General features: G+C 38.0%; 1 protein-coding gene across 6 annotated transcripts; it reads right to left on the bottom strand.

The window, feature by feature from the left end:
• Nucleotides 1-1,512: 1,512 nt before the first annotated feature.
• On the bottom strand, nucleotides 1,513-26,345 carry LOC113038307 (roquin-1-like). 6 transcript variants are annotated; one of them, XM_026195655.1, is made up of 19 exons: nucleotides 26,193-26,345; nucleotides 24,143-24,595; nucleotides 21,433-21,553; nucleotides 20,129-20,368; nucleotides 19,860-20,035; nucleotides 19,440-19,640; nucleotides 19,194-19,326; nucleotides 14,433-14,664; nucleotides 14,116-14,343; nucleotides 13,759-13,958; nucleotides 12,871-13,298; nucleotides 11,131-11,292; nucleotides 10,886-11,032; nucleotides 10,565-10,784; nucleotides 8,556-8,643; nucleotides 8,284-8,374; nucleotides 6,494-6,628; nucleotides 6,289-6,383; nucleotides 1,513-5,281 (listed from the first exon to the last, which is right to left on the bottom strand). In XM_026195655.1, exons 2-19 carry the CDS (start codon nucleotides 24,371-24,373, stop codon nucleotides 5,119-5,121), a joined length of 3,291 nt encoding a protein of 1,096 aa, XP_026051440.1. In that variant the 5' UTR covers nucleotides 24,374-24,595; nucleotides 26,193-26,345; the 3' UTR covers nucleotides 1,513-5,118. The 6 variants fall into 6 exon arrangements, with proteins under 6 accessions (XP_026051440.1, XP_026051442.1, XP_026051419.1 ...); XM_026195657.1 differs by having other exon boundaries at nucleotides 8,556-8,646; nucleotides 13,759-13,907; XM_026195634.1 differs by having other exon boundaries at nucleotides 8,556-8,646; nucleotides 26,181-26,344.
• Between the last annotated feature and the right edge of the window lie 1,619 nt (nucleotides 26,346-27,964).

Genomic DNA, 27,964 nt, shown 5'->3' with positions numbered 1-27,964 from the left:
GTGGAAAAGCGCTATTACTAAACCATATCCACAGAAGTAAACTAATAATAAAAGTAAATAATATAGATGTTTGTACTAGGCCAAGCTATTGTCTAAGCTGATATATTAAATTGAATACATTTTTATTTTTTCAATTTGTACTTTATCATGATTGAAGCAATTAATAGTTTCTCTTTGAGATCATCCTTTCTAAAGCACACTCAATGTTGTGCTGTTCAGGTCACTGTTTAGGTTCAGCTTAGATGATTCAGACATGGCAGCGCTCGCTGAGTTTGCTGCATGATTGGAGACCCAACTCATGTGGAATGAATGACCAGATCCAAGAAAAGCACCTGGTCAGGTGAGCTTGGAAATAACTAGAAGCTCAATGGTTCTAGTTTTCTATCTAAAAAAATATCCAAAATGGTATCATATCTGAACGTAATTATGTATGGGATATTAGCAGGTTTTTGGAGTTGTTGTTTTAACTGAAATGTTCAGCTTCATAATTACTTCACAGGTATTTGGTTTCAAATTAACAACAGAAGACGTGGACTGAAAGTGAATTCAAAATTATCCACCACTTGTCACACGAAAACTTAAACTTAAACCTTATTAAGTCATGTTGAATGACTGTTATTTGTGGAATGGTCTAAATATTAATAGTAACCATGGATAGATTTCAGTCACGTGACTGACTGGAAGACCTGGAAGGTAAAACATCCATAGAACTGCAGCACAAATCTATAAATTTCCCATCCATTTCACAGCCGCAAATATTTAGGTCACCTCTCAAAAGAATATAACAAATGAACGAGAACAAAATGCAAGTTTTGTCCATTTGCAATCCATAATAAGCACCCGCTGCAATATTTCAATCATTAAACAGTGGGACGAACATTATAAAAACACTTAAACTGCCTATGTTTTAATATAATATAAATATATTAAAAACAGTTATTTTAAAAGATCAAATTTAGTAATCACTATATTAATGATGCATAGTTTACAAAGGCAAGCAGATGAGGTTCTGGGTTCATATGCTTGCCTGTACAAAATATACATAATAAGGTGTTTCCTGTATTTCACATATATTTGCATTTTACCACATTAATAAATGCAAACTGCGTAAAAATAACTGGCAGTCACTCTGCCCCCCAGGTGGGTGTTCCTCACATGATGGTGGGTGACATCACATGAAAACTATCAATTAGTAGGGAGAGCAAAGGGACAAAGTTTTGTGTATATATTAACTGCTAGTCAGAGCACTTCTTGTCCTTAAACACTAAGGACAAGGGACAAGTACACTAGTAACAAAACCACAGGTAAACAATCAAGTTGACACTGAAAGGTTCTATCAGTTATGTCATGTTCTCGTTTCCCATACTGATTTGTCTATTATGCCGAAATGTGTCAAATTGTTGGTGCTGTTCTTTAGCAACGTTTATATCTCACACACTCATGTAATGCTCTGGATTTGAGGTTCTCAGAAACCGCACTGTTGGGACTGAAATAAATCTTAAAACACACATCTTTAAAGCAGTGTTACCAATATTGTTTATTCCATCCGTCTCATTTCGAATCATTGTTTACACAAGTTACATTTTCTTTTCAATATCACAGGTTTCTGTTAAATTAGAATTTTTTTTATTAATCTTGCCCTCTAACATTCCGTTTCACCTTCCTCTCTCATTTTAAACAAACAAAAAAAGCAGATTGTATTATACAAAAATGCAAACCAATTTTCACACAGTGAATTCTTTTACAAAGTCATAAAATGGCGTAATAATGGCTACATCCACATTGGAGTAAGATGGTTCTAAACATTCCTTAATGGAGTATAATATATATTTATATATAAAACCTTTCCTTGTTGAAATTGAGCCTGTACCTTAATTTAAGAGATTTTACAAGACAACTTGGAAGTAATCATAAAAAAGCTATTACATTTCCCAAAAAGTTAGGAATAAAAAAAAAAAAAAAGTTAATGACGTTCAAAATGAGTTAATTTGCATTTCATTTAAATGAATTCAACAGGTCTGCTCAAAACAGACACAATCCATTCAGAGCTATGAATATCATCCATTAGAAACAGAGAAAATCACATTATTCTGCAATTTCTCACTCGAGGAAAAATAACCTCGTGCACAAAACTGTAAATGAGCCTTACTGAGTTGTTTCCCATAAGTCGCTATGTGTGGATGGCTGACACTAATTTGTAAAACAAACGAAAAATATCCACGCAGAAGTAATTAGCTCAGTGAGATCACTGATCATTACAGAAAAAAAAAAGTTCTACTGCACCCAAGCAAATGCCAAATATTAAATACAAGCACATTCCCATACAACCCAAAGATTCAAATAAAAGCAGCATCCCTTAAGAATGCTTACATTAGTACAGCTTTGAGCACTGTGTGAAAGCCAAAAAAAAAAAACCTCAGCACACCGAGCGCTGGCTAAACGTTTGCCTGTTCAAGCACCGATTAGCATTGCAAAACAGAACGCTCGTCATGCTAGCCCTTGCGCCTAACAAGAGCAAAATAATCTGATGTTAGCGATGGTGGCGGAGTATGTTAACTCATGATAAATCTTTTTCAGACTCCCAACAGAAATCATATAAAAAGCCTTATGCTTAGCCACGTTCACGTGCCTCGATCGATGAGACGTCAAGATAAGCCGCTGGATTTAAACGTATCCTGCTCAATTTAAACCAGTCTGCAATCGTTTTCTTTTCCCGTTTGAATATAAAAGGGAATTCACTGAGCACATTATAGCCTCCTGGTGTGACGCTCCTCAACTAAGAAATATGTTGAACTAATTTTGATACTTGATCATTGAGCATAATTGCTAATTGGATGGGCGAGGTGGCATAGAACTGAGAAATATCTAGAAACATCATGCCCAGGTCATATAATTATTTTGGGAGGAAATAATGGAATTTCCATAAAAATGTCATAGTAGTATTTAAATTGCATTGACTTTTCTTGAAAAATGTTCCTTTTTTGTCTGTGTAAATGAATACAAAAAAAGTCTAGCAGTTGGTATATATTATTTATACAGATTTAACTAAAAATGTGTCACTTTTTTGTGTAAAGCATACAATATAATATATTGAAGTTATGATAATGAGATAGGCATTCATGAACATTTGGGGCAGAAAGATTTTGGTGCTATAGATTTTTTTCCTTTATATTCCTTGCTGACCTGGACATGATTTTATGAATTTCACTTTAATTCTTGGGCTACAAAGCAGTCTTAAACAACGTGAGAATATGAGAAGCTCTGAATCCAGGAAGAGGCCAGATTCACCAGAAGGTAAGCGAGAAGCTCAGCAAAATCATGAGCTACGCAGCACATCACATATTAGGCAAAGCCTTAACTCCTTCACGAGATCTTCATCAACAGCATGAAATAAAAACACTACGAGAATTCAATTTCCATGTGGAGGAGGAGGAGTGTGATGGACATCATGATAGTAAGGTTGACGTCATCTCTGCGTGTCGGCACAGCTTGTTTTCAATCTCAGCGACATCTCGAAAAGGCTGCGTTCACTCTTTGACAAGCAAGAACATCAGATAATGACCGTGACTACAAGTCATTGTAATAAGAGAAATCACCTATATCACCACGGCTATAACACAAAAACAACAAAAGATTACACGTTAAGACTGAGGTTGCACCCAAAATTGGAGCTGTATATCATAGTTGGTCTCAAGAGACTAGAACAAAATGTCACACGTGAAGAATGTCATCACTATAGGAAGACTTCAGACTTCAAATAATCTTGTTCTCTTCATTTATGGGGCATCGAGTATGTTGTGTAAAAACACTTAAGTCATAGTAGGCTGATGGAGGATAAACTCAACAGGCCTTGATTCGTGAGTCGCGTTTCTGCAGAAATTCATAATCATCTCTGAAGAATTGGTTCCAAACTAATTTCGAGTTTATAAAGAAGACACCCAAGACATTAAATAGCTCATCTATAATGAACATCTGTCTGGATTTTTTTTTTTTTCCCCAGTCAAATCTGTAATGTGTTCTTTTAGCGCTCTGGGGCCTGGCGTTGTCCAAACTACTTGCCTGGTGTACTTCTACGCAGCGGTTTAGTGGCGAGACTCGAATATGCAAACTCGACCAGGAGAGACAAATATGCAACTTCACAGAAGTTAGGGAAAACTGATGAAATTATTTCCTAATAGGCTGTAATCTTACGAAATGACTGTGGCGCTGGGAGAAACAAAACTCATCCCGACCACAGAGCTCTGAAGAACACAAGGGGAAGAAGTGTTGCACCTCTTCTACTAAAAACACACACTCATGGAAAACATGGAAAAAAGTGCTCATTTTTCAAGACATCGTTTGCATTCTATAAAACAGAATGCAGGTGTCACCACACATTTACAAATTCCTTAACAGTTATAGAGCCAAACCAGAAATTAAACAAAACTTGACTGATTATATATATAGATCTTCCCCTTGTGTCATCCAGAGCCCAATCGAAATGCTTCACAGCGATACACTGCCACCATCGTGTGTCATGTGGGGAGACCTGTGTTAACAGTCCATAAAAATGGATTCATAAAAGGTTCTCCATGCTACTTTATACCTGGTGAGTCAGATCATATTCAAGGCCGCAGAGATCCAGGGAGTTGAATATTTCAATTAGCAACTAGCCCCGATGCTAGAAATAATGCGTTCGATTCTCGTTTTGATTCCATCGGTTTGCGATATCTTGTCTATGCTAGCTTTGGGTTGACTGTTCTTTCTTGATATAGAGGGAAAACAACAAAGTAAGCATTATTCAGATGCCCTGGTTTCCAGGCGATGAGAAGTCATTAAAACAAAAAGCTCATTCACAGAACAAAAAGAAAGAAAATTTATATCACGGCAGATACTGCTCATTTTTCTAAATAAAACAGAAGTTTGTGTCGGTGCATACATGTAGCAGCATGCAGGTCTGTGTGTGTGTGTGTTCCTCATATCAGATCAGTCTGAATATTAAAAACACATCTTGTGTCTCTTGAAACTGGTTTGAATTAGTCAAGAGATTAATTTCAAAGCCCTCTGAGAAGGAATATTGACCTCTGGAGAGGTTGTCTCTCTGTGTGGGTGTGTGTGTGTGTGTGTGTGTGTGTACTCTTAAGAGCAAGAGTGAACAACACCATTCTTCTGAAGGTCTGGGCTACTCGATACTTGATCAGCGGAGCAGAGGGTCAGAGAAGATGTCTTATTGGTGAGCGAGAGCATAGATCCACCCATACTACTGGCTGGCTTCATGCCACTGGATCCATTAGACACCTCACTGATGGAGAGAAACGAGAACATTCAGAGACAGGAGTGTATTTGGTGGAAACATTATTCAAACAGAGCACCATGAAAACTGTTTTAGGTCTTTGCTGATGGTAGTCACAGTGTAATAGTGAACAGATGTAGAACAGAGATCTAGGCTCAATCTAGGGCTGCATTTTGATTACTTCATCAAATGTTCTCAATTTTGAGAAACATTTTAGGTTTACATAATTACTACATTATAAGTTTACTTGTAATTAACTTTAAAATGTAAATGTTATTTTAAGTATACAGACTAATAACGAATATTAACCATTATTAGAAAGACTATTTGGGAGATAAATTTAATTAAAATCAGGCTTCAGTTCAGTGAAACTAAATTGAACTATTTTTTTATTTAGTTTTTATTCAGATAATTTAGCTAACTAAAAGTGAATTAATCAACAGCTCTTAAGAATTCAATTGACATTTAAGTTTACATGAATGTACTTAAGTTTATTTTACTTTCAGAGTCTGCGTTTATGTAGACCTGTAGAACTTTTGCTTATAAAAATGTGAGAGGGGAGTGAAATAATAAAATAAATAATTTAACTGGCATTTTTTTTCTGTCTTTTCGAACCTTCTATCTCATTATATTTGAGTTGGCGTGTGTGTTTTGTGTTTCCTGTGATGTCATTTCTGGTAAGGGAGCATAGTAAGTATTTCTGCGCCATAGTTTTTGCAGTGCATTGTAGGATTTTTCATGGAGTATACATTCCAGTTAACTGGAAGGATTTCATGAATGAGAGCCCTTAAATTGGCCGACTCCCTGATCAATGCACTCTCTGTTTCTAGTCAGTCTGAAGGCCTAGGAAGGCTGGTTCAGGTGTGTTTAACCAGGGTTGGAACTAAAGTCAGCAGAACAGTGGCCCTCCAGGAGCAGGTTTGGACACCCCTGGACTAGTGCATGTTTATAGAGAACAACTATGGAAAAGTAGCTTAATAAAATGCAAATCCGTGTTGTGCACTTTCCCCACTTACCCCAATGCTAGAGAAAGTTCTTCCAGCTGGGCTTTATGGTCACTCTGCCCATTCTCAGCGGCCTTCAGCTTGTATTCATGGGCCACCTGGTTCTCCTTCAACCATAGGAACATGTTCAATTAGTCATATGAGAATGTGTGAACACTTGTACAGAAAAATATCCTCACACAGAAAATAAATGGCTATTGGTGACAGTTTGACTCACCATGGCGATTTCACGGGTTCTCTTTTTGATCTCCAGCTCTACGTGATCAAGCTCCAGGCTGAGCTGCTCACTAGACACAGCATCACCTGAAGACCACTTCACTCCAGCCACAGGCTGAGATGCCAGCGCACACACCTGTGTGTGCACGCGAGAGGTTTGTTAATACTACTATAGTATAAGACTATATGAATAAGAATACATGAATATTAGGGCTGTGAATCTTTGGCAAGGCAGCGATTCGATTCGATTACGATTCATAGGTTTTCGATTCGATTCAAGAACGATTTTTGCAAATTTAGAACAATTCAATTCAATTCAATTCACAATTAAATTCGATTCGATTCGATTATAACGATTCGATTCTGCAATCTTTAAGTGCATAGTCAGGGGGCAAATTACAGTAGCATTTATGGTTAGAGTACCATAGGTAAAAAAAAAAAAAAAAAAAAACTTGTGTCCATTGTTAAATGCTAGTTTAATGATGCGACAAGGCATATGTAAAAATGTATGTAAGCCAAGTTAGGGTTAAGAGCTTAAAGAGTATTATGTATAAGCTAACATTTTGTCACACCAGGGGCGTAGCCATAATTTCAGAAGTGAAAGAAATGTCAAATACAATCATTTTATGTATGTAGCCTATATAATAATAATAATAATAATAATTATTATTATTATTTTTTTTACAAGGAATTATCTTCTTTTTTAATTACTTTTAATTAGCTGTAATGAATCAAATACACTGCTGGACAATAATCAATCATTTGTAATCGATATTTTTTTCCTAATGGCAATTTTATGATTGTTTTATATACTAGGCTACATTTACTTAGCAATTATTTAAATTTTCTGCACAGAATAAGGTAGAAAATATACTTTATAGTTTCTGTACTGTAATAAATGTCAATTAGCACTGCATCATTCATAAATTGTTTGTGGTTTTTTTTTTTAGTTTCATCAGTTCATTCTGCTTTTATTCAGTTTAGCTGCAGATATAGCCTGGCACGTCTATGAGAGCGAGATCGCTTCTCTTTCAGTGTGAAAATGTCAGCGAATGATTCTGAGAGAAAACGTGCCAGATGTCTGTTTGCTAATGAAACAAGCGCTACTTTCATGCATCTGATTATCAGATAAATCTCGCGCTCTTATTTCAAGGTCGTTGTTAATGCTGTGGTTCATTTTAAAAGTTTCCTTCGTATATTCGGTTCATCCGTATTGTTTAAAAACATTTTTCATTCAATGGATCTGTGCGTATGATTTAGACACTTACATTTCTGCTCCTTCCATGCAATAAATACAGCTGTCGACAGCTCCGGTAACTCCGTCGGTAAGATGCAGAGAGCCATTGACAGAAAAGTAAAACTGCTTCACGTTAGCATTACTGGCCACGAGTCCTATAGATCACACGTCAGCTGCGTCAGAGACGAACGGAGCGCGAGCGCAATCTGACAGTCGGTAAACAGTGGAGGGCGTGAAGGACAGATAAGAGGCACGATTCATGAACACTCTTCAAGGTCTCCATTAATTTGTGCGTGTAGTAATTTAATGTTTATACATTTTGAAAGTATTGAATCGCTATAGAAATCGCGATTCATTCGATTCTTAGCATTTCGAATCGATTACGGTCCAATATCGGCGATTCACGATTCAAAAATCATGTTTCAAGAATGATGCATATGAATCGACAGGGTTTGTAATCGATGCATCGAGAAAATGAATGAATCATTAAACCCTTAATGAATATAAGGCTGTACGTTGTGAGTCATGAATTTGGATGGAGATTTCATACACACCTCCATGCTGCGGGTCTGCTGACTGATCTGCTGGTTGACTTGCTGGAGCTCAATCTTGAGCTGCTCGCGTTCATGGGCAGACACTGGCAGACTGGCAGAAACACAGAAACAACAAAAAGTTTTGTTTTCTCAAAAATTAAACGATAAAATAAATAAAATAAACTATTATGGGGTATTTTAATTAAATTATATTATTATTGAAAATATCTAGTATTGCCATGATGCATCTTTTCTTGTTCTTCTCTGCAAATGTAAAAGGCAAAGTTCAGTACCGCTCGCTGAAGTGTCCCTGAGAGTTGATGCTCTGGTGCTGAGGGTACGACGCTCCTCCCCATCCACTGTGGTTTCCATATGGATAGTCTGCTGGAGGAGAAAATGATGTTTCCATAACTTTTGAACAATGAAAGTCTACAAGTACGGTTATAGTAGTGAAATATCTGCAAAATTCTGTGGGCAAAATTTTGATTTTTGCATTTCAGATTCTACGTGTGACAATCTTTGGCTTTTGGCCTAAACAAATGGATTTCTTCTGAAGTAACTAGATTTTGCCCATGACATTTGCAGAACACATGTAAATATGACTGCACCTTAAACCAATAGCGCACAATTTAATTAAATCTTCAAAAACTCTTTAAGTGAACCTGAATTAAATCATGATCTCTACTGATCATTCTTGAAGACTGGCATAACACTCCTGCTTTACAGATAGGGTTGGGAAATGATAAGTATTTTTTGTATAAAAATGTGTGTTATGGAGAGACCTTGAAATTGTCTACCATCATGGTTTTCCCTGTTGATGGTGGTGCAAAGTTTTTTTTTTTTTTTTTCTCTTTTTCATTTTATTAATTGTATTTATTTAAACTGTTGTTTCTAAATGATGCATATAATAAGAGTATAAAAGGCAATAGTATTTTTATTTATTTTTTTAATTAGGGGAGAGCGGGAATAGAAGAGATTTAAGATGGCCGCCACTAGAAGTTGGGGGTGGACGGATAAAGAGCTTGGACAAGATTGTAGTACTGTGTAGCATGTGAAACTCCAGCCTAGATGTTGTAGAGGGGAGTTGGTACTGTTCTTAGTAATTGCAGTTCTAGTTTTAGGCTGTTTTATTACAATCTTTGTTTTAAGCTCTTATACCTATTTATTTGCACATTTTGCATACCTGCTCAAAATAAACAGCCCTTTGGACCCCAACTTTGCTATTTATTCTCCTTGTGACTGCTTGGGTCATTATCACACAAATTACCTTTTATTTTTATCTTTGTTTAAATATATTGTGCTCTTTTTCTGTTGACAGTGCTTGAACAAGCGTTATGTTAGCATTATAGTACACTATTATACTTTTTGTTAATGTTTTGAATTAGATTTTATTTGAATGTCCAATTAAAAAGCTAAAGTTTTAGAATTAGTTTTAAGATGTTTATTTAATATTCATAATTTTTTATTTATTAATTTCAGTCATTCCAGTATTCATGAGTTTTTGTTTATTAGTTTGACTTCATTTAGTTTTAGTTATTTCAGTCATTTAGTTTACTTCAACTTATGAGAACCATTGCCTTTGGCAGATAAAATATGGTTGTAGTTTTATTTATGGCTTTTGGTTAAGGATAATATCCCTGGTTTGGCTTTTGCACTTTTACCCAGGGGGGCAGGGTTTCATATTTTATTGAAGCACCCCTGGGCGCCGCCATTGGCTAGTGGACCCCCACCTGCTGTTAGCATTCCATTGACTCCCATTCATTTTGGCGTCACTTTGACAGCAAATAACTCTACATCTGAGGCGTTTAAAGATTCCATTTGTCCATTCATTATTTCTAAAGAAACACGAAAATGTATAAAAGGCCCCATTACCTTGTATCTTATGTTGTGGCCGTGTAGAAGCAGTTTTTGTAAAAATAGCCTAACGATTGCATCATAACCTGCGACTCTCTGTCGCACAGTAGAGAAATTACCGTTTGGACAGGAGAAGCTCGCAGGCAATCTTTTACTGTCTATGAGGCTATCGGGGGGACGTGGAGGCATGAAGTCAAGGGAAAAGCCCATAGATCCAATTGGGTCGCTGTGTCCATTTCTTTTATTGTCTATGCTTTTACCGAGTCAGGCTATACTCAAATACTCAAATAGAATTTCATCAACAAATTGTGAGGAGATTGTTAAATGAATCACTTAAAACAAATCACAAAAGTACTAAAGGTACTAAGAATTGTTAATGGACCCTTTCAGGCAAGCTCCTATCCCTATGTACGACTAAGTATTAGGTATTATAAAGATGTCCAGTCACCTGTCGTGGTCATGTGTTTGGAGCCCGAGGCCTGTGAGGATGCTATGGCCTGTACAGGCCCAGTGGTCTGGTAACCCGTTTTAGAGGTACGTGAAATGGCCCCAAAAGGAGACACTGTGGGCAGAGGACCAAAGGGAATGATGGGATCGTCGTCTTTGGCTTCTGTAGAGCGCCGCTGGGTGTCCAGTGGTGGTTCACGGAGAACTTTCCCCTCTGCATTCTGTTGTAGGACAGTAAAGGAAGGAAACAACAAATAAAACCCCTATTATTGATAGTCTTATTTGATGAATGGAAACACAAAGCATGAGGTAGATCACTTGCCATCATCTCCACAGCACTACTGACATCTTTTGGTTTAGCATCCTTGGAGCCAATGTATGATCCTATGGTGTCACATGACCAGGGGGAATACTGCCCAGTGTAGTCCGGCTCTCGACTTCCAAAGGGTTTAGAGCCATCCTCCAAATACTGCATGCAGTCATTCAGAATTCAAAAATGGAAAAGAGCAATGTTAAGCACTATATTCATGATCCATGAAGGACAGCAGGATGTTGTTCAGGACTCACCTCCCGAGGGTAGTCGTTGGGGAACGGGTGTGTGGGGAGAGTCGGAGATGCAGCGAAGGGGGGAGGAGAGATGACTTTTCTCTCCTCTAGCTGGACAAGCAGCTCTTTGCGTCTGCGATGCAAGTCATCCAGACTGGGCTGAGAGCGGCTGTACGGGTCCTGCTGGGGGAGAACATATTAATCAGATTGGGAGATTTAAACTGATTAACTGACTTGAACTGGTTGAGCTACAAAGTAAAATGGTCTAAATTTACAGCATGTTTCAATATGTTAACATTAGTAAAAATTAACTAACAATGGAAAATAATTCTAAAGTAGGGCTGCTGTATAGATTATTTTGATAATCGATTAAATGGCAGATTTTTTTTTCTTGATTAAATTGTGTAAAAAGCCTTTTTTTTATTTATTTTTTTACAAAACACACTATTCCACATCCTGCCCAATGCTGTCCTTCAAATAAAAGTAACCGAAGTAACTGAATGCTATGTAAACATATTGTATGGTGACTATATCTCCATGCTATACATTATGTTTAAATATACAGTTGAATTCCCTATATTAAAAATGGAAATAATAATGAAGACTGCAAAGAAAAACACAAATTCAGTGTTAACAGATAAGAGAAATGTTCTGCTGGAACACACACACATTACCTCTGAACACAGTAACCTGTTACTCGGTATGCTCAATAAATATCACCCGATATTTAATGTGCATCTTGCACAGATTTACACAAATCTCTAGATGTGTGATTCCACTAGGAGCACCATTTACTACACAAATCCATTGTTTACTGCTGCGCCGAACCACAATCATATTTTGCACAGCATTTATCGTGCATCCCTACCGGTTACAGTCATTTCTTTATTCTGTAAATGTAGGAAATGTTTTTTTTTTCTTCTAAATGTAACATTCAATAACAAATTTACGCTAAATTTACATTATTCACTGAATATTTATGTTCTCTATCTTTACTGTGTTCTGCGTGTGCACGCATCGGCGCTCGTTCAGTGAAGTCTGAAGTTTAACTTTCATGCCAAATAGAAACATTCACCTGAATATGTAACATTTAAAGAAGAGGAGTTTACCATAAAATGCAGTTTATGCACTGAGGTAACATATCTCAAACATTGAACAGCACATGCATCGGTCAAAGCGCCTGACAGGACAAGCAGTATTAAACATTAAAACAATGCATTAGCTTGTTTAAAATATAGCAGTCATGTTTCGGGCAGCTTGGATCATTCATCTTTCCCGCAGCAGCTCATTCGGATTCATCCACTATTTTAAGATGCATTCGTCCATAGAAATGCGTTATTCACTGCTGTCCTTTGGCGTGACTGGTAGAAGTTTTTTATGCACAGTGGGTAGACACGACTAATCGATTATGACATTCGTTGTCTTATTTTCATTATTGTTGTTGCAGCCTGATTTTAAAGCATTTATCAATCCTAGTAATTTCATTAGATGTTAATGTCAGCATTCACTAATCCATCACTAGAATTAAAATGTAAATCTGCTAACATTATTCAAAGCACCTGAGCGCTCAAACACATCCATACATCATATAATAATACGTTACTATATTGTTTTCTTTGAAGCTAAAATAAAAGCTATTAAGAACAAGAATATTAAAATCATGTTCATTAAATAAAACAAAAACATTAAATATAGGCATGCATATCAAGCAAGGGGAACTACTGTGTAGCATGCAAAAACCTCAAGAAGGACAGAACTCACTCCTATGTGGGACCTCATATGGCTGGGGTGCGGTCCAGGAGCATAGTACCCCTCCGGTGGGTATCGGTCTCTGGATGATGCTTCCTGGTGGTGGTACAGAGAACCTGCAGCCCCTGCTGGAGGTGGAGGCATAGCGGCTGGTGGAACATCCAGAGGAACCGGGCTCATCCTGACCAAGTCGTCTCTGGGTGGGGCAAACTGAGGTGGGGGTACGGGATAGTGTCCATGTCTGCGACTATAATGGGATGCTGGTGCATATGTGTGGGCTGAGAAAGGGGGACCAGAGTGGTGGCTTGGATATTGGCGATCTGGGACGTAACCTTGGTAGGGCTCTGGGTAAGGTTGCACTGCAGACTCGCCGGGGGGAGGCGGATTACGGATATAGCGAGGAGGGACATACTGTGGAGGTTGGTATGGGTAGGGGTTGCCTATAAGAACAATGATTATTAGCATTATGACAATAAAACTAATTAAGCAAATCTCTAAATGAATATCCATTATTCATTATGTACATTTTAACGCTGTGATGCCTGAATTCCCTTTTCAGTTTTTAGCATTTTATTGTTTTATCTGTTATACAATTAATAAATCTGCAATTAAACTGAAAACAAATCAAATAGAACAAATTCCCTCAACAAAAATCTACAGCTATTCAGTAACACCAAGCTAAGACAAACATCAACTGATATATTGAAGTTAATTATTTAGTATACACACTTATATCTTCAAGTTTACAAATAAGACTAGCTCATTTTAATTGGTTGGTGGGCAATACCCAGCATTCATCTTTTACTCCCAGTTAGGACACAGTATTAGATGGCATTAAAGAGCTCTGAGAGCAGAAGACTTTCATAACCAGAAACCATCCATATGAGCAAATCCAATCACCTGTTGGGTACTGAGCATCATACTGAGATCCTGAGGGAGGAGGTCTGCCGGGCTCTGGATAGAAAAGCTCTGGCTGCTGTTGTGAATACATCTGTGGCGCACCTCTGGTCATGATTGGCACCTGCTTGGACATGGGTAAGTGCTCCGCCCTGGGGTGAGGCACAAGGTGGGGAGTCAGGGCCAAGCTAGATTTATCCAAACTTAAGAGAGACAAGAGGCAGAAATGAGTCTGTTAAAGCCAAACCTTTTAAGCACTCATCACTCTTGCTGTTCCTCTAGCAGTCAAACCAAATCAGATACTGTAGTTGTAACAGAAAAGCAGGGAACTAGAAGTCAAACTGAGAAACAAAGGCTTACGTGTCGGGTGGTGACCCAGGAGCACTCAGGCTAGTGGCATCCATCTTGGGCTTGAGTAAGAGGTCATATGTGGAGGGGTCTGTGCCTCTGGAGATGAGCTGGGAAAGAGGGGCCCCGTTGGTAAGTGTAGAGGCCTTTCGCCCAGGCTCCAGCGGGACCACCTCCTCAGGCAGCAGGCCAGGGGTGCAGGGCAATCGTGCAGCAAGGCGTTTGTTCATTTTACGGTACCTGCAGAAGCAAACAGGAAATGAGATTCTGAATAGCAAGTTTTTGGTTTAACACTAACAAGATATGCAAGATGTTCCAAGGGAACTCACTTTTCCAGCTCCTCCTGAGAATGGGCGAAGGTGCAGCTAGCTCCTCTGGGACAGCCTCCTTTCTGTTTCATGTCCCTGCACATGTATGTCTTGTATTTGCTGTGCTGTGGAGTTTGCTGTGTGTCGGCACCCTTTTTGCTGTGGTTCTGGATGAAGTCCACTAGTCCATGCACCACCGTCTTTACCGCCACAAGCCCATTCTCCAGCTGCTCCCAGGTAGGAGGAGGAGCATCTGAATAAAGATGTACCGAACAGGTACAGATGTTACGAATACACTCTAGGGGTGGGTGGTATGACCTTAAACCAAAATTTACAGTAGTAGTAATTTCATACAAATGTATTTATTTTCACAGTATATATCAGACACCCTAAAAACATCACAGATATATCCTACATTTTCATATTAGTGTTATTGTTTTATTAGTTAAGAAATTTAATGTTTTCGAAAGATGTCTCATGCTCACCAAAGCTGAATTCGATATAATTCTATATACAGTAAAAACACTAATATTGTGTTATATTGTCATAAAACTCTGCCGCCTTCTGTAAAATGTTTTGACAATTTTACTGTAAAATAGGGGCAGTAGTGGCCTAATGGTTAGAGTCCGACTTGTAACCCAAAGGTCACGGGTTCGAGTCTCAGTGCTGGCAGGAACTGTAGGTGGGAACTGTCCATGTTCAATACCCATGACTGAGGTGCCCTTGAGAAAGGCACCAGAACCCCCAATTGCTCCCCGGGTACCACAGCGAATGGCTGCCCACTGCTAACAACTGGGTAAGTGTTCACGATGGGTGTGTTCACCTCTCACTTGGATGGGTAAAATACAGAGAACAAATTCGGAGTATGGGTTACCTTACTTGTTCATCACGGCACTCACTTTTTACTTTTCAATAAATGTCATTTAATCCTCTGATTGCAAAGCTGAATTTTCAACAGCAATTTCTCCAAATTATTATGTAGAAATCATGAAATTAATGAATTATTTTTTTTTTTATTTAAACATAAATTGTGACCCGTGCTGGCAAAATGAGTCACAATTAGGGCTGGGTGATATATGAAAAAAATATATGTATCTCGATATTGTAATTTGTTTACGTTATTCGATATATATTTCAAAATGTTTGCATTTAAATAATACAAATAAATAATGGGGAGCTATTTGCTGTAGCAAATATATAAATATATATATATAGTGCTGTGTTCAAAAATATCAACACGACGATGTATTGTCACAGAGATTTGACAATACAAATAGAGGTCTGCATTCCCGCGGGAACCGACCACATATTTTGCGCCGCGGGTTTAAATTTCCGACTAAAACATGGTAGCGGTCGGTAACTATGGTGTAATTTGAACAGGAGTGGTCGGTCAGTCAATATCACAATCCTGACGTCCTTTCAGAACAGCATATATTCGCTTTACTTAATCTTAATCTTAAGATTCGACCACCCGGTATAGGTTACAGACTGCCCTGTACTCAGGACCGTTATGCACACATGGACAAGTTTTTTCTGCGTCATGCATTGTATTTGAGGGGTCTGTTTGCACAGCATGTGCATAATGGTCCTCAGGGCAGAATGTACCGGTGGTAAATATACGGCCCTCAAAAAGAACGGCAAAGTGTAGATGCACTGTCCTTGAAGGACGTTCAACTGTGTTGACAGCAAAATACCACGTATTTTGACAATACGAATAAAAATAACAAAAAGGCTTCCATTTTTGTACATTATTTATTTTTTCTCTGCAACATTTTTTCCCCTTCTGTGTTGGCAGCAATATATATATATATGTAGGGAACAGGTGGCGGGAGCGGGACTTAAAAAACAGTCCCGCGCAGACCTCTAAATACTAATATCAATACAGCTGCATGTGCGCAGCAGTGGACAGTGCTTAAATTGAATACAAGAACACAGTTTAAAATTTAGTAGAAAAGTGCAAAGTTTTTAAATGAATAGAGCTTAATATATGGGCAAAAACAAGGTTTAATATGATGGCAAAGGTACAAAATCAGGGTTGCCTTATATAAAGAGATGTTATCCCTTAAACAATGCGCAATACGGAAATTTCTGTTTAGTGTGTTACTTATCTTTGTCAATCTGGCAACCCTGTGTACGCGCTCTCTTTCCAATATAAACACGCTTGCTTTCTGAAAACACCTGTTAGCTTGCAGTTTAGTGTCTATTCTCAGAACATTGTAATTCATCAAGTGTTTATTTACATGAGAGATAGAGAGAGAAAGAAAGAGGCTGTGCACGTGAAGGAGCTCAGTTTTGTTGCATTTCTTTATTAAGAGTGAAGCTGTGGCTTTCAAACAATGATGTTACCAGCTCCTTGTTGAGAAAGATAAAGTAGCTCTTGAGCGATTAAGCTATTTATGGTTTATAAAAATATGCGGGGGCAGTGCTAAAAAGTTTGTTCCTGAATGTCTTATTGCACACAAAGCGTGATCTGTGTGAGTGACTGAGTGCGTAAGATACAGAAGACAGTGCATTAGTTTAGAACTCTTCTTTTTATTTTATTTGTAAAAAGTAGAGAGTGCCTTAATTTGTGCAATGACAACCTACCATCAATGTTAAGATGATTTTTTAACATATATTAATAGGAGTACATTACAATATAAATTTGAATAAATTATAAAAAATATTAATGGGCTTAAAAACAAAATGTTTCAAAAAAAGATGTTTTACTAAATTCTACTGAGGTAAAATTCAGTGCGGCCCTGTATCGTGTCCTCTGTATCATGATACGTATCGCATTGTGACTTTGCTGGTGATACACAGCCCTTTTATATATATCCATCCATCCATCATCTTCCGCTTATCCGGGGCAGGGTCACGGTGGCAACAGTCTAAGCAGAGACGCCCAGACTTCCCTCTCCCTAGACACTTCTTCCAGCTCTTCCGGGAGGACCCCAAAGCGTTCCCAGGCCAGCCGGGAGACATAGTCCCTCCAGCGTGTCCTAGGTCTTCCCCGGGGCCTTCTCTCGGTGAGACGTGCCTGGAACACCTCCCTGGGAAGGCGTCCAGGAGGCATCCGAAATAGATGCCCGAGCCACCTCAGCTGGCTCCTCTCGATGTGGAGGAGCAACGGCTCTACTCTGAGCTCCTCCCGAGTGACCGAGCTTCTCACCCTATCTCTAAGGGAGTGCCCAGCCACCCGACGGAGAAAACTCATTTCGATATATATATATATATATATATATATATATATATATATATATATATATATATATATATATATAGTATAGACCAAAAGTTTGGACACCTCATTCAAAGAGTTTTCTTTATTTTCATGAATATGAAAATTGTAGATTCACGCTGAAGGCATCAAAACTATGAATTAACACATGTGGAATTATATACATAACAAAAGAGGGTGAAACAACTGAAAATATGTCATATTGTAGGTTCTTCAAAGTAGCCACCTTTTGCTTTGATTACTGCTTTGCACACTCTTGGCATTCTCTTGATGAGCTTCAAGAGCTAGTCACCTGAAATGGTCTTCCAACAGTCTTGAAGGAGTTCCCTGAGAGATGCTTAGCACTTGTTGGTCCTTTTGTCTTCTGTCTGCGGTCCAGCTCACCCCTAAACCATCTGGATTGGGTTCAGGTCCGGTGACTGTGGAGGCCAGGTCATCTGGCGCAGCACCCCATTACTCTCCTTATTGGTCAAATAGCCCTTGATGCCTTCAGTGTGACTCAACAATTTTCATAGTCATGAAAATAAAGAAAACTCTTTGAATGAGAAGGTGTGTCCAAACTTTTGGTCTGTACTATATATTTATTTTTTACAGTTTTCATAATATAGACAAAGACATATACACTCTCTCTGTCTATATTATAAAAACTGTTAAAACACAACAGCAATTTAGTTCATTTTAGCATTTAGTGCACATATCACCCAGTCCTATTCACAATGAGCACATTTTCAAAATTAGTTATTGCTATTTACATCAAAATGTAAATAACGTAAAAAAAAAAAAACGCATCGTTTGTTGGAATCAGAAAAAAATAAATGACAGCGCAACAACTGTTTAATATTGATAGAGACAGCAAAATCAATTTTGAGAAAAGGTCTGAAGGTTCCAAAACAATTTCACCATACCATACATTCTCTGGGAATACCTCCAAATTCGGCACACACCAATCTATGGAAAAATATATGTACAACTATTTTTTCCCCTCCAAGATACCTCAATTCACCACACGGGGTGTTTTAACCAATCATCGACACTCGTTATTGCGACTACAGGTGTGAATCTTCACTAGCCTCAGAATTTGATTACGATTCAGAAGGTAATGACTCTATAAACAATTCATTTTACAATATTTTACATCTAAACAGAATCACTCAAGTAAGAAAAACAAATAATCAAATGTAAAATTCACTGCATAGTCTTCAGTGTATTCATTGCAAATAAAGTAGTACAATCAAGAGCACTAGTGTAAAAATATAGATCTAATATAACGTTGCACATCAGATGATTTGAACCAAAAGTTCACTTAAGAATCGTTTGTTTACATGGATATTTGCCAAGACTAATACTGTAATTCTGTGTGTATGTGTATGTCAAGATTTAACGCTGTCATTTTTCACTTGTTTTGCCTGTAGCTCGTAATTAGCCTGTGTGCATTACGAGTCATTTTGTCAGCACTGTCACAAATGTTTTTACTGTCATTACATATTCCGTCATATCACTAAACTTTAATTCGGTTTCTCATATGTTCAGTCATCATCTTAGGTTTGTCTGTCTTAGCAAACCTGGACTGGGGTCGATGTTAGCCAGTAACTCGAGGTGAGGTCTCAGCCGGTTGAGATTGGCAGGGTCACCCGTCCTCTGCAGTGCGATGGTCAGCTCCTGCACACTCTGAGCAAACGATGCTGGGGTCTGCAGCTAAAAAGACAAATAGTATTCCATTTATCCATTATTCTGAGACACAATACCATTTATGCCATTTGAAAGAGTGCATGAAATTCTCCTGCTGCGCAAACAGATGCCAGTTTTACCTTGTCAATGATGGACTGCATGTGAGACTTATGAGACTGGTCTCCATACAGCAGAGAAGACCACTGATCGGGCGCGATGCGGAGCCCTCCCTCCATTGCGATTTGAACAATCTGAGAGTCGTGTTCCCGCCGAAGTGCCTCATACGTGCGGAATTCCTCTTTCAACTGCATTAGCGATGAATCCTCATCTCGCTTAGTAACCTACAACAGAAAAGAGATTCAACTCAAACCTCAGAGCTACAGCTGATAATGTTATTGCGAATAAGCGGTTGAGGTGATGAAAAAGTTAATTTGCACATTAAAAGAATTAATCCCAACAGATCTGAATATGAATTAGAAAACATTTATTATTAAAAAAACTCTCGTAAGATGCCTGTGAAAAGCTCAGATGAGATCAAGTGCATAATAAAGGGAACCTACCTTAAAGCAGGAGGCACGATAGAGGAGCTGAACTACATGTCCAATACTGGTTTTGGAGGCCTGAGGAAATCTTGGTTCCAGTCTCTGGACCACAAAGAGGACCAGAACCTTCCTGGAAAGAGCAGATCCGTCTTCCAAAGCCAACAGCACCAGCTTTAGTGCCTCCTCCTGCATGGCTGTAGATGAAAAAAGCCAACATATAAGACACTAGAACTTCCGCAAGACGATGATCTTTCATGTTGGTGTGAACAGGCTAAGTGTTATCTTACCAGGCCCCAGGAACTGGCAGCCTCTGGCTCTGACCGCAGCCCATAGGTTGGAAGAGAGCTGCTGGGGGTTTTGGTGTTGCAGAATGAGCTCAGTAACAGTTCTTTCACCCAGAGAACGGGCCGCCCGCATTGCCCTGACCCGTCCTTCCTCTTCCACCAGCTGACAGTGCACCAGAGTCACCAGCTTCCTCTGCATGGGGCGGCTCAGCATGCTCTGAGCAGCATTACTCAACCCCACTCCTAGATAAAGCCAAAAATATGCAATCACTTGCACATACCCATCATACTGGCTTAAAGTTGGCATGAGAAGAAAATTCACCCTATTTTTTAATGTATCTATTTAAAATTACAGTGAACAATTAAATCAAAGAAGGTAATTAAAATAAATATATATAAAAAAAGATTGTGAGCCAATTTTATTATTTTTTTAATTGGCATGACCCAATCTTCTAGTGAAATCACAGACTTCTCTCTGGTGACATGTTGTATTTCTTCAATCATTTAGTCCACTGAAACGCCGCCACTTTCTTCCTATTCACCGAAGGATAGAACAAAATCACATCCCTACCTTTTTTTTCTCTCCATTTTGGATAACCTGTGTCACTTAGATGTGCATCACAATATGGAAGAAAAATTCTGTCACAAACTTTCATTACATCACAACTATGTAGAGATCAACGGATAATCAGTTTACCAGTTTTTTCCGATATACAAGTATTGTTCCATTATCGGATATCGATTTTGTAATATAGGATTTACGATATCTTGTGGGCACTTTGAGAATTGCACGCAAGACTGACATAATGGCATTACGGCATTGCATCTTAAAGAGAAACGAGTCAACACGGCGTTTACACAGTTAAAGTAACTTGATTTGTTATAACTGATATGCTTTATTTACCATATCAGTCAATAATGCACAAATAAGCATGATTGATATGCCGTTTAAGCTTGCCATTGAGAAACAAAATGTAAAGAGTTAAATAAGACAGACTTAAATAAGTGCGTGATAAAAACTATGTAACCAGGCATTTCATAATCTAGACAGAGAAAAAATTACTATATCTCTGATAACATGCCAGTTGAGATCAAAAAAAAAAAAAGTTATATAGACCTCACTGTGGTTTATTTACATTTGGTTTAAGACATCCAATTTATTTTTAGATTATATAAAGGAATGACCATAAAAGTTTTTTTTTCTTTTAAAATATAAAATCATTGATGTGTCTGTTGATTCCCCTCTCCGGTTTCGTTTGTTAAAATTGATTTTGTTTTGTTGAATTATATACAGACATGTCAGTTACCTCGTGCACTGCTGAGGGGTTTGAGGTAGAGGGCCAGCTCCTCAACACACTGTCGTGCCTCATCATAATGCTTGGTGTCCTCTGGACACGTAATGAACACCACAGTTTGCTGTTTGGGCACCTGAGAGAAAAAGATATCTTAAATGAAGCACACAGTGATTTGAAAACTGTGGTTATGCTTAGGGCTGTGCTGGTGAGTGCAACAACCGCACCACCACAGTGGCAGGATACCACTGGTGATGGTATGAAATAAATAACTTGTGAGCAACCGCTATAATTATTTAAGTACAAAGCTTTGTTCACAAAATAAATAACAGTTTAGCAACTTGATATCGCGAATATAGAAACATTTGGATTTGTGCTGACTGAAGGGTACATTTGGATTAAGCCATGTCATCTTTGTATTCTGTCTTTCGATTTAGTGACCGGACTTCAAACAAATGGGAAATCACACTACGGTAGACATGGAATCACCCGTTCCTCTTCCTAAACAGTCGCTCACATCTCACTCTTCTTTTTTCCAGGCAATTTTTCATGGCAAAGCAACATTAAACATAAATGTCTCAATTGAGTGGAAGATCGCGCTTTCAAATTTTTGTCAGTTGCTTTGGAATATCGGGAAAAATATGAAGACACCAAAGACTAGAGAGAGGACTGCTTGTTTTTCCCAGCAAATCCAACACAACAAATCCAGACCAAGTATATACAACCTTTTTGGAGAAATGAAATCAAATCTGGCTAAGTATGGTTAAAACTTGAACGATATTTGGAGTTATTCATATTATGTTCTTTGTTCACGGATGACATTGTTTACATTTTTTAGCACTTTGCACAAATAATACTTTAAGTGAAAATCCACAGATGTGCTTTACACAATGGACAATGTACAGGCAAAAAAACACCCAATGTTATTTTGGCAATGGTCTTTAGAGCTAGCATTCTGCATGCTATATATCAGATAAGGAGATGAAGTAGTGTGGAAGAACTACCGTATTTTCCGTACTATATTCATAGTTTATCTGGTCCTGCGAACATTTGAATGTGTTTGCGATTTTGGATTCTTTGATAAATCCAACGAAATAAAGTTTTGTTTTTTTTGCAAGGAATTAATTTTGCAGGAGGAATTTTGTAAAAGTGGGTTTGTTCCAAGAGTGATCCAAAAATCCATTTAATTATGTAGCCAGCGGATGGGGGATGTATCAGATATTAAACTGATAAGAACAGACAAAATATATGTTCAAACATACTGATAAACTAACTTTAAATATAAAAACACTGTATCTAAAACAGCTAGTTCATATATAGTCAGATGCAACTGTCATATCACGCATCCTGTGACAAATTTGTCGCATCTGCGCACAGAAGTTATCAGATTAAATGTTCTGCAATATCAGTCAACGGTGAAAAGCAATAGTAGCTTTCATTTAAAGTCCTTCACTTTAACACTAATATTGGACATAAACGAACACATTAAATATAAAGTATTCAAAACAGGTAAGTTCATATATTTAGAATAAAGTTCAATGAACTGATGCATCAGTCAAACAGCGCTCGGGACCACGCGCCTCATGACGAGCCCAACACACTGCCACAGAAACCAGAATGAGATGCATTCTAACATAACTTTGGCATTAAACTCAGTTAGTGAGGGCTCATTTAAAATATTGCACGGATATAGGCCTTTCGGATTATACTTGTTAAAGTGCAATGAAATACCTTGTATTTGTGGACGATGTACATCTGTTTGTGGACGGAGACTCATTCACCAGCTACAGGCTCTAATCCTTATTGGCGCACGCAGTGTGTGTGTGTGTGCGCATTAGCATGTATGAAATGCAATGTTTAAGTGAAAAAGCTGGGCAGTTTGATAGCAGAATTATAATAGGCCGCCGAATTATAATAAAATGTAAAATGTAATAGCTAGGGGTGTGCACGGATAGTCGAACATTCGAATATTCGTTCTGCTCGAATTATTAGATAAATAAAAATTATATTCGAATTTCGCAAAAAAAAAAAAAAAAAAAAAGTTCACAATAAAACTTAATTTGATCACTTTCTGTGATTCTCCACGGCATATTGGAAGATGTATGCAAGCAAAAATAATTAATGAATGAATAAGGGGCCGATCACATATCACGCCTAAAAACGGGTGGAAAATGTTTAGTCTTTTAGCACACCGTTATTGTGAGTCCCGACAACGTCTGTGCCGTCAGAGCGCGTTTTCTCTGCCTTATTGTTAACAGACTAAGGAGCCGACTTTCCCCCGATCATGTTTACATGCCCGTATTTCTTAACAAGAACATGTAAAACAATAGAAAGAAAAGCAAAAAAGATTTGCACACAGTTTAAAAGTTTCACAGTTAAGTGTAGGCTACGTTCTACAATAGCCTAATTGCTGCTGTCTCATTAAACTTAATTTAAATAAATAAATATTCGAATGAGATATTTGCGTAAAACGCCCATCCCTAGTAATAGCCTACATTAATAGGAGAATGAGCCTAATATCTTCTTGACTATAGACAGAGACATCTGCTATCGTTGATATCTCTGACTTTTGTCAATACACAATACTATCGTCTATTGGCACAACCCTAGAATGGTGATCACACTGACAGAACCCAACCCAAAACAGACAACGGTTGGCCCTTTACCACTAGGTGGTAATGAACTGCCACCATCACAGCCCTAGTAATGCAAGTCTGCTCCTCACCTGACCCCCAACCAGCTGTAGCAGGGCAGAGTTGACAGGCAGCTGCTCGATGTCAGTGTTGATGGCCGTCTGGTCAAAGGGACAAGCTTTGCGGTGTAGCTTGTTGAGGCACATCTTGCAAACGGTGTGGCCACAACCCAAACTGATGGGCCGACGCACCGTTTCCTCGAACGTCTGGGTGCATATGGGGCACAGTAAAAACTCTGTCCATTGTGGAGCTTGTACAGGCATCGTAGCAAAGTTGTTCTACATGTAAACGAGGGTAGGGGGGTTTCTCTTGGGTGTGTGTGCAGGTGTATGTGTGATAGGGTGGGTCATTTAACAAAAAGGGAATAATAGATGAAATAAAAAGAAAGATAGATTCCACTGGAATCAAAACATCTTCTGAACACAGGAGTTCTTATTTAAGTTCACACGTCCCGGTTGATCATCACATGGTGTGAAACCTGAAACCTGGAACAAAAGAGATGCAGTTGAGGATTAATCTGACAAATATGCAAATTAGGAAACTAACTATCTAGCCTATCTTTGGTGGTGGGTTCACATGATGCACATTATTAACACAATTGCACAGTAAAATACAGGAGCCAACTGGCGTAGATCAAGCACGTCTGGTAGCTGTTGCTACCCAAACAAACAAACAAACAGAAAACTAACAAAAACAGTACAGTTGAAACATTTATTATAAGAATAAATGGTTTAAACCCCACTGAGGCAGGGGCATTACTCAATTTCTGAAAAGCATCGAGTTAAGCTGAGCTGATCAGCAAGGAAAGACACTACAGGCAAAACTTTTTGGAGATTAAGGGCTATAAAAACTATTTTTTGTTTTGTTTTTCTGGCTTTTGACAGCATTTTTTGATTTATAGAGTGATACAATTATTCAAAATCCTTTCTTCAAAATCTGTAAACAAAGGGAAACAATAATTTTGAACTATGCTTTATCCAATGGTAATATATAACAATTAGTATATATTTAATTAAATAATAACTAATTAGCATATTTGAACACTTGGGAAAGCTTGTAAAATAAAACATCTGTCTGTGGTGGAAAAATATGGTGGTATTTATTAGTTAATCTTTACTCTAGGTAACGTTACCTGTGGTGTTTTGCCTAACGTAAACTGGCTAATGTGTCGTTCCCCAGCTTATTACTCGTCTGTCAATAAACTCAACTTCATATAGTTCAAGCCATTCTGAATGTATAAGCATTGCATAACCTCATGTGTACATGTTTGATAGCAACATGTTAAAATTAACACTATTTACCCGACGAAAATAATCCAAACTGGTAAAGATTTACACTCTTGTTCTCCACAGTCCATCTCCTTTAGCTATCGAGCTAACACAATGCTGACTGGCTCCTGTCTCCATCTAGACTGAATACACTTATTGCATACATACATTCTATATTTCTTATAATGATTGTAAGTGAAGACAATAAGTTAAACAGTCAATGTTGCACATTTTCTAATGTGTGACATTTAATGAACGCAATGCACAGTATATAGGGCGAAATATCAATTTTGCGGGATCCCGCGATTAGGTTAACGGCGACATCTGAATTGGACCGTAACACTCGATTGTTATCACTGTCAAACCAATGTAGCGGAAACATGACATGTGGGAAAATTAGATGCAAATCCAGAATCACGTAGATTACTGTAAATAGCTGTTTACGCGAAGGCCCGTGTAAACACAGCTTTCAATTCAGCTAACGTTACCTCAGCTGATAAACTACACTGGCTAATTTACCCAATTGCTATTTATTTCAATCGAATTACACGGCTGAAATCCAAATTACTGACAAAGACAACACCAAAAACTGCACATGGCACGAACTACCCACCAATTAAACCCGAAACCTGACGGTTGACGCGAAAAATAGCAGAAGCCAAAGCTACACAAAGCTAGCCGGGCGGCTAGATTAGCCGTTAGCAGCAGTGTGCAGTCCACACCCAGAAACGAACAGATAATGCACGCAAAAACGCGCTATTCTGCAAGCCACACGCGCACAATAACAAATGTACACTCATACACGCATTCTTACTGTGTCTCGGCTATCTTCATCTCTTCTTAAGAAAATGCATGATTATTTCCTCGGTCGCCATGTCGACCGTTATAACGGGTTGCCGAAGTAGTTCGGGAGTTCAACCAGCAGCGGCGACGCTCGAGCTAGAGAAGAAGCGGTATGAGTACCGTGCGCCTCCTCCGGTGCAGGAGCGTTACATCCGTGCTAATGGAGATGCAGAAATGGAAACCTATTTCTGCCACAAATGAAAACGTTTTGGTAAATCATTATTATGACGTAAAGCCAAAATTTTGACATACAAAGACAAAAAATTATGATATGCTCATGTCTCGCATTGAGGGGGGTGGAGCGGGGGATTGGCATCCCTCTGGTGGAAAAAAAAAAAATACAAAGAGCACCCCCCTCCAACCATCGCCTTTTGATTAATAATTTTGTGGTTTATTATGTAAACTTATCGTGCAAATTATGTTAAAATCATACGATAATTCACACAAATTATATAACGGAGATTGCCCGATCAGAACTCTGTAATTTACTGTAACAAGCTGCGCACAAGCTGAAGCAAGTTTCCGTTATTTTTCACGCAAAATGGTTCAAGCCCAACTTTTGATGTCATTTTTAAAAGAAGACAACAGAAAGTATGATTATTTCCTTGAATAGAATTTAAAGACATTCACTGACATAATGTCATTGTGCTGTATGTGTGTGATGGACTGAGAAACAGCTGACTTTTATGATTATTGAGTTGGTCACCGACTCAAAAACACGTCTTGTGAGTCCAAAAGCATTCACTGCGCGATGAAGCACATTAGAATGCAGTTAAAATGCACTTATAATTCAAGCAATGAAAGAAAAAAATCCCCATGTAAGTTTTTATGTTCATTGCACAGCTACTTTTCTAAATAGCAGCACATGTGCGCGCTGCGAGCGTAAATATGCTCATCATTTTATACAACAGTTAGTGTAGAGCAACACAGTGTTTGATTCCTTGAATGAGTGTGTTTTTAAAGAATCAAGTGAGCCAGTGATTCAACGGTCCATTCACGTGTCTCGTCTCTAATTGAATCAGCCGTTTTGAACGAATCATTTTATTTGAATGATTCAATAAATCATTATTTAAACAGGGACTTACTGTCACCTACTGATGGTGTTATTGTCACCTTTATTTCTCAATGACAGTTCTAAACCAGCCAAGATGCAAGCACAAAAATACATTCAGCAAAATATTTAATATTGACAAAAATTCCCCCATTTCCTATTATTAAAAAACAAGCTTATAAATAATAGTTTGATAAGGCTAATTTTTCATTAAATACAATCCTTTTTAGACAAATTTTGTAATCGTTGTGTAAAATTATCTACACTAAAAAGCCATAATTAGAACATAAAAGTTAAATATAACATGAAAGTCAGAATTTTAAAAATAATTGTGACATAAAACGTAATTATTATTAGAGGGAAAGGGCTTTTTTTTATTTAATAAACCATAATTTTTTTCTTGGGGGAAATGTACAGTGGGGGAAATATTTCTTTAACCCCCTGCTGATTTTGTATGTTTGCCCACTTACAAATAAATAAAGAGTCTGTAATTTACATGGTAGGTTTATTTTGATGGATGGAGAGAGAATACCAACCAAAAAATCAAAAAAAAAAAAAAAGAATAAATATAAATAAAATTACGAATAAAAATAAAATTCACATTATATAAAGGTTAGAAATGAATTAGCATTTCAGTGAGTAAAATATTTAATCCCCAAGCAAAACATGACTAAGTATTTGGTGTAGAAACC

This window comes from Carassius auratus, chromosome 2, assembly GCF_003368295.1.
Source record: "Carassius auratus strain Wakin chromosome 2, ASM336829v1, whole genome shotgun sequence".
NCBI classification, from domain to species: domain Eukaryota; kingdom Metazoa; phylum Chordata; class Actinopteri; order Cypriniformes; family Cyprinidae; genus Carassius; species Carassius auratus.
The sequence above is the reverse complement of the archived record's forward strand: the minus strand, read 5'-3'. Positions and strand labels throughout refer to the sequence as shown.